Raw genomic sequence first — 7,280 nt, 5'->3', positions numbered from 1 at the left:
CTAAAGAAAGGATTATGCGTAGCTTTTTTGAGCATTTTAATTGAAGATGAGTAAAGATACATCTGTAATGGAATTGTTATTCAGTTTTTTTCTATATCTATCCACGCTGGAGTGTCTGTATCTATGAAGTAGTACAAAGCAGAACAAAGTTGAGCTGCCCAATAGTAAAGTTTTATATTTGGTACTTTAAGCCCTCCCCGTTCGTATGGTAGATAGAGTAAGGACAGACGTAATCGAGGACGTTTGTTGTTCCATATAAATCTTGTGAATGTTTTCTTGAGTATAGCAAAGAAGGTAGCTGGAAGAGGAAGTGGAATTGATTGGAAAAGGTATACAAATTTTGGTAGAATTGACATTTTTAAAATATTTATACGTCCTATAGTAGAAATTGGCAATGCATTCCATCTCTCAAGTGAGTCTATAACTTTCTTTATTAATGGGTCGTAATTAATTGGAATAATTTCTTTTATATTTGGGGTTATCTTAATTCCTAAATAAGTAAAACCTTCAGGGGAGCTGGCGAATTGCCATCCATTCAATAATAGCAAGGCACTTTTATTATTATTAACTTTGTAACCTGAAAACTCTCCAAATACAGTTAATATATTATTGAGTGCTTGAATAGAAGGGTCTAGATTTGTAATAAACACCACAATATCATCTGCAAACAAGGATAAGTAATGTTCCCTCTCACCTATTGTTATGCCCTTGATTTCAGGACTACTCCGGATTGCCATTGCAAGAAGTTCTACTGCAAATAAAAATAACAGAGGGGACAATGGACATTCTTGTCATGTACCTCTACTTAAATGAAAGTGTTTTGATATTTGGTTATTTGTTATTATTTCTGCCAGTGGATCATTATAAAGTAGCCTAATCCATTTAATATACCCATCACCCAGGCCAAATCTCTTAAGCACCTCAAAAAGGTATCCCCAGTCAATCAGGTCAAAGGCTTTTTCTGCGTCCAATGACAGGACTGCATGGTCCTTGGCATTTTGTTTTTTATATAATATATTTAGGACTCGTATGTTACTACTACGTATGTTATGGAGGGCTTGTCTTCCAAGCACAAACCCATTTTGAATAATTTATAATAAGGTTCGGTATAAATTCTTCAATTCTCTTAGCTAGGAACTTACAGAGAATTTTTGTATCGCATGACATTAAAGATATGGGCCTATAAGATGATTTTTCATTGGCGGGTTTGCCTGGTTTTAATATGAGGGTAATTAGTGCCGATCTCAATGATGGAGGTAATATTCCCTTTTCAAATGCTTCATTGAACATTTCAAGCAAGTGTGGTAAAAGTTTCCCTGCAAACGTTTTATAAATTTCCGTTGGAAGGCCATCAGGCCCAGGGGCTTTTCCACTACTCAAGCTCTGTAATGCCTCTGAAAGCTCTTTTAAGCTTAGATTCCTCTCAAGTTCACTTCTTGTCCCCTCTGATACTTTAGGAAACTTAACTTTATCAAGAAAGTTGTCTTGCCTTTCTAGATCGTTGGTGAATTCAGATTTGTACAGATTTTCAAAATATAATTTAAAAGTATTTATTTCCAATGGGTCTACAATATTGACCCCATTTTCTAGAGCTAATGAATTGATGGCTCTATCTGTTTGTATTTTTTTAATCCTCCATGCAAGCAACTTCCCTTGTTTTTCTCCCTGATCGTAATAGGATTGTTTTAGCCACATTAAGTTCTTAGCTATTTTACTACTGGTTAATTCATTATATTGGGCTTTTAGTACAAGAAGTTCTTTTTGCTTTACAGGGTCATTGTTGCTAAAGAGGTGTTGCTCTAATATCTTGATTTGTTTTTCCAGATTTTTTAATTGTGTCTGATATGTTTTGGATCTATATCTTGTATAACTTAATATCTCCCCCCTAATATAGGCTTTGAAGGCCTCCCATTTAACTGAAGCGCTTGTCTGATTTGTATTAAACAGAAAATATAGGTCTATTTTGTTATCCAGAAATTTAACAAAGTCAGGGTCCATAAGCCATCTTGCTTGAAATCGAAATCTGGGAGGGGAAAATACAAGATTGTCCATTTGGAGTGTAAACGTAATAGGGGCATGATCAGATAGTAGTATACTGTCATACCAGCATTTACCTACTTTTGAAACTAGGCTATTAGAGATTAAAAAATAATCTATTCTAGAATATGTTTTGTGTGTGCTTGAAAAGCACGAATATTCTTTTTTGCTTGGGTTAAGATACCTCCAAATCTCTATTAAATTCAGATCAGTTATATACTTAATGATAATTTTTTTAGACTGTTGATGGGTATTATCTATTCCTGAAGAGCGATCGTGCACTGGGTTTAATACACAATTAAAATCACCTCCAATTACATAATGTCCGGAATATGATGATATTGTAAGAAAGAAGTTCTGATAAAAGGAAGGGTCGTCTATATTAGGAGTGTATATACTTATTAGATTAATTTGTGTTGTCAAGATTGTACCATTAAGAACTATGTACTATGTCCTAACGGATCTATATGTTGCTTTTTTAACTGAAATGGAACAGTGAAGGAGGCCTCAAAAACCTGACCTGGCCATCTCTTCGTGACCCTGCTAGTATTTTCTTTTATTAAATGGGTTTCCTGCAGAAAAATTATACTTGATCCCATTTGTTTCAGTCGACCCAATACTTGTTTAAGTTTTACCCAACTATTTAGTCCCCTTATATTCCAGCTACAGACATTTATCTCTGACTTATTGATCATTTACTATCTTGTGTTACCATGTAGACATTGCTGTGTCCAAGCAAACCGTAAAAAAAAAAAAAAAAAGGAAAAAGAAAAGAGACAAGAGAAAAAAAGGAGTGATTCTTTAACAACCTCCCATTTCCACCCCCACCCACCATGCATTCCCCCAAACGTAAAGCATGAGAATACCCCCCACTCACCAACTTTGGTTATGAAACACGTTTGATCCATATAACATGGAGCAACATTTTGCAAGCTCTATCATTATTCACCACTCAGGGCTCGCAACCAGATACTGAACAAAACTTGACCACTAATTATTATAACATTATTCAAATATAATTTCAACCCTAATAGAACATAGGCAAAACTTTAGTTTGACACATGTCCAGTTATTTTTAAACTTAAGTAGGCTACTGACAAACATATAGGCCTAGTAAAGTGGACAATGAGCTACTATGGATCATGTTGTCAAATAAATTAAGAAAACTCAAAACATTACCTTTGCTTAATAAACACAGGAATTGAGTCCTGTTAACAAGTCCCCTCTTTTCTACAGCGTTTAAGCTGTGGTAGGTTTACGCAATGACCGAATGAACCGTCGGGCGATTCGGGTTAACTTGTCCAACCCGATGCACTCGTTCGATGACTGGTGTGGAACTGAACGTGTCGTTCAGAACCTTGGAGAGCAGGCCTTCCATGAAAGTGCACATGTTAGATCCTTCTGATTTCTCGGGCAGGCCTACTAATCTCAGGTTAGAACGCCTTCCGCGGTCCTCCAGATCTTGCCCTTGCACTGTTTCTTCAAGTTTTTTAACTTTGTGTTGAAGGGCTGATACATCTTCTTCCGTTTGTGCGATTCTCTCTTCTGCCTCTCCTATTCTTTGCGACTGTGACAGTAAGTCTGTTTTAATGCCATTTATTGCATCGAGCGTGTCAGCAGATTGTTTTGTAAAGTCAGCTTTCAGAGACTGGATTGCGCTGAGGATGTCATCGTTTGTAGCCGTGTGAAATCCTTTTTAATTCAGCTTTTGTTCTATCTCATTCATTTTAATACATCATTTTACACATCAGTCTTCACAACAGTAAATGTGATCCACTCCATTTTCAACACCTGCAGCCATACAGTATGTACAGATGTTGCCCAAGTCAAGCTCTCTTTCCCTCCAGCTTCCCTCATAAGCCCCAGTAAACTCCTCCCCCCAGCTGAGCTTCAGGCTGCTCAAAAAACAGAAACAGGAAACTGGAACTTGTACCTACTGTACTTGTTTTGCCACAACTTTCGTATGAACTAATTCTTGAATCGTAATGTACTTACACGCAGCGTGAGGGGATATATGGTAAGTAGAAGCCAGCTTTTTTATTTTATTTTTTTACAAAACATAAGGGACATGTTAGTGGAAAATATTTGTCAGTAACTTCACAATCAAAAGCTTGCTTTTAATCTAATGTGGTGCTAAAAGCAAGGGCACAGTATATGCAGTAATTACAACATAGTGTATTAAAACAAAGCCATTGTACAACGTTTTTATGTTTGGCAGCTTTGTTTTCAAATTATTTTCACATTTTTGAATAGATTTGCGGTTGCAGTTGTTCTACCTGAGTTCAGCAGGAGATGGCACTGCCAAGCCAGAAGACTGAGCTAGTTGGTGACACGAGCTTGGAGAAATGCAAGTTAGTTGGCTCTGGGGGATTCGGCCAGGTCTACAAGGCCAGGCATAAGGACTGGGGATTTGATGTGGCCATAAAGATACTTAAGGAGGGTTTTTGGTAATTTTTTAAATATCTGCATGTTTTTTGTAACTTGAAGGACTTATTATAGGAAATTATTAATTCATGCACATATTCAATTATTATTTAAAAAGTGAATGTCTTTTTTTTTTTTTTTTTTTTTTTTTAGTTCTTTCAACAATTACCTACCTCATTCCAGCTCCTTCACTAAACTGTGTGATGAGGCTAATCATATGGATAAGGCTTCCTGTGAGTTTGTGTTGAGGCGCTATGGAACTTATCAGGGAAATCTGCTTGGTAAAAAAACATCCGTGCAACATGGAATAGTGATGGAGTTCATGGGAAGAGGATCTGTTCAGTCCGTGCAGGAAGAACTCTCTTGCCCTCTACCGTGGCCCCTGGCCTTCCGCTTGGCCCATCAAGTGGCTCTAGGCATGACCTTCCTCCATTCAAAGAACCTTATGCACGGCGACCTAAAGCCAAGTAATGTATTGCTGAATATGGACTTTAATGCCAAGGTAGAGTGCCATCAACCTAAACTCTTATGTAGATATAAAGCCAATGTAATTATGTTTGATATTATGTTTTCCTTCTTTCTCGGTAGCTAGCAGACTTTGGTCTGTCCAGAGTTTCCACCAGTGCTTTAAACAGCAACAGAGAAACAACAGGGGAGATTGGAGGCTCGTACAAGTACATGCCTCCCGAGGCTTTTAAAGCATCATATGAACCTGTCCGTGCCTTTGACAGATACAGGTTGGACATAACATAGAATAACACTGCCCATATTAAAAACCTTGACAGCATCACAGTAACCTGTTACTGAAAAACTCTTTCTCTCTCTTGATCAGCTATGGTATCCTGCTCTGGTCCATTCTTAGGGGTAAAGAGCCCTATCCAAGTAGGTGTAGTTTATTTTATTGTCCTAATATTTGCCACTAAATAGTATTTTTTATTTTTGGCAGTTCAATTTTCCAATATTTTATCCAATGAAATCACATTATGCCGTCTATTTTCTCCTCTGTGCTGTTTCCCTTCATAATTTATCAGCTTAAAACTAAACTAAGCACTGTATGTACAGTACTGTTTATGTCCAGCTCCCACGCTCAGTGTTTGCATCTTTTGATGCATATCTTCATCATTGTATCACATGTTCTGTAGAGGCTAATTATGATCTTGTGGAACTGAGGATCCCTGAAGGGGACAGACCTTGCTGTGAGGAAATTGACAAGATGAAGGTGACGGTAGATGGGTTGGAAGAACTGGTTGACCTCATGAAGAGGTGCTGGGATGAAAGTCCTTTCAAGAGGCCTACCTTTCAAGGTGAACATTTGTTATTGTTGTCACCATATTACAACATTTTCTACTCTAAACTATATACTTCAAGCAAATGAGCTTAGAATCCTTGTAGACTAGCTTGACACATACACTACGTATTAATATATAATAAATTGAAACTTTGCTTCTGTTTTAGACTGCCTTAAAGTGACTGAGAATGTCTTAACAAAGCACAAGACGGGAATTCATAAGGCGGTCCTTGACGTCTCGACAAGACTGGTACAACTCATGAATTTAATTTCAGAAAATGAAATATAGTGCAGATTAACCATGATTTATAATTTAGGAGGAAGACTTTGAACTGGTTTATTTCTTTCTCTAATATATAATATATTCTCCCTGTTGTACTTTAGGATTCACCAAACAGTAATCAATCAAGCCGGGCATTCAACGTTACTCCTCAGACACCAGGTAGATTGTTAGTGGGTCAAGTGAGTGTGTCCTCATAAGTTATTCCTTACTTTACAAAATCAAACGGGATTTTTCTTTCTCTTTTTCAGAACAGTCAGAGTCAAATGATACTGTTGATAATAAAATGATACTTACAAAAACGGAAAGATCTTCAATACAGGTATGCCAAATACCCTTTGACTCACTGGAAGTTGAGAAACATACAACCAAGATATATGTCATAGGAATATTGTTTATTTGTTTATTTTGTTATATTTTTTTGTCTCATTAATTGAAATTAATATTATTTTGACAGAAATGGACATAACATTCTCAGTTTATTATCCTGCTATACCACACGTCATTTGGAGAAAACAAATAGAAACAATCCCGTTGTTTTAGACTGGGATTCTGAAATGCGTGTATAATAAATCTTTCAACGCACAAAATAAATTACACAATATAGACTGAGAGAGCTTTTTACTTTTGCAAACAGGACTCTGTCAGTGTTTCTACTAAAATAATGAGTGATGAAGATAAAGGTGAGTATTTCTGTCATTTTAATGTGATGAAAAAGTCTTGTTTCAATCACATTAAGTCACATTAATAATTTAATTTTGCTTTTTATGTACATTCTTTTATATTTCAAAACAGCAAAGTTTGTCGAAAACAACAGGGCCAAGTTGATTCAATGCGTTACCGAGGTAATGGAAATAACAGAGGAGCTTGGAGACATGGTCCCCCCTGAAGCCTACTCGTGTGTTGAAGCTGAGGCGACAACACTGGCTCAAATGAGAGTGCTTTACAGTGGGCCACTTCGTTCAGGAGGGGTAGTGGTCAAAGCAGCCTTCTACGATGCCCTCAAAAAACATCATCCCGAAGTAGTGGAGAGGCTCGGTAGGATTTCCTTCTGTTAAAATGATCAAACATGGTAGTTAACTCTATGACATGTCATCCAATGTTTTAATTTCACTTTCTTTTCCCTCAGATGGCTAACTTTAAGGAACTTGTGGCCTTCCTGCATTTTCTGCAGGTGAAAAACTTGCTTGCTTCTCTCGCTGCGCTTTCATCTTTTATGAAAAAAATGTGTGTATATAATTTGTTGACATG

The 7,280-nt window shown here is 36.9% G+C and overlaps 1 protein-coding gene across 1 annotated transcript; it reads left to right on the top strand.

Moving 5' to 3' along the window:
* The first annotated feature begins 3,352 nt into the window (after nucleotides 1-3,352).
* On the top strand, nucleotides 3,353-7,280 carry LOC114560514 (receptor-interacting serine/threonine-protein kinase 3-like). The gene is made up of 13 exons (XM_028585947.1): nucleotides 3,353-3,612; nucleotides 3,885-4,054; nucleotides 4,291-4,484; nucleotides 4,615-4,963; nucleotides 5,050-5,198; nucleotides 5,294-5,343; nucleotides 5,604-5,765; nucleotides 5,917-5,999; nucleotides 6,134-6,191; nucleotides 6,281-6,351; nucleotides 6,667-6,712; nucleotides 6,825-7,067; nucleotides 7,159-7,280. Exons 3-13 carry the CDS (start codon nucleotides 4,330-4,332, stop codon nucleotides 7,164-7,166), a joined length of 1,374 nt encoding a protein of 457 aa, XP_028441748.1. The 5' UTR covers nucleotides 3,353-3,612; nucleotides 3,885-4,054; nucleotides 4,291-4,329; the 3' UTR covers nucleotides 7,167-7,280.

Source organism: Perca flavescens, chromosome 8 (assembly GCF_004354835.1).
Source record: "Perca flavescens isolate YP-PL-M2 chromosome 8, PFLA_1.0, whole genome shotgun sequence".
Lineage (NCBI taxonomy): Eukaryota > Metazoa > Chordata > Actinopteri > Perciformes > Percidae > Perca > Perca flavescens.
This window is presented reverse-complemented; position numbering and strand designations above follow the sequence as displayed.

Coding starts and splice junctions, on each gene's coding strand:
- LOC114560514 (XM_028585947.1), top strand. CDS start 4,330: ATGGCACTGCCAAGCCAGAAGACTGAGCTAGTTGGTGACACGAGCTTG. Junction 5,199..5,293: donor CGTGCCTTTGACAGATACAG/GTTGGACATAAC, acceptor TCTCTTGATCAG/CTATGGTATCCTGCTCTGGT. Junction 5,344..5,603: donor GGGTAAAGAGCCCTATCCAA/GTAGGTGTAGTT, acceptor CATGTTCTGTAG/AGGCTAATTATGATCTTGTG.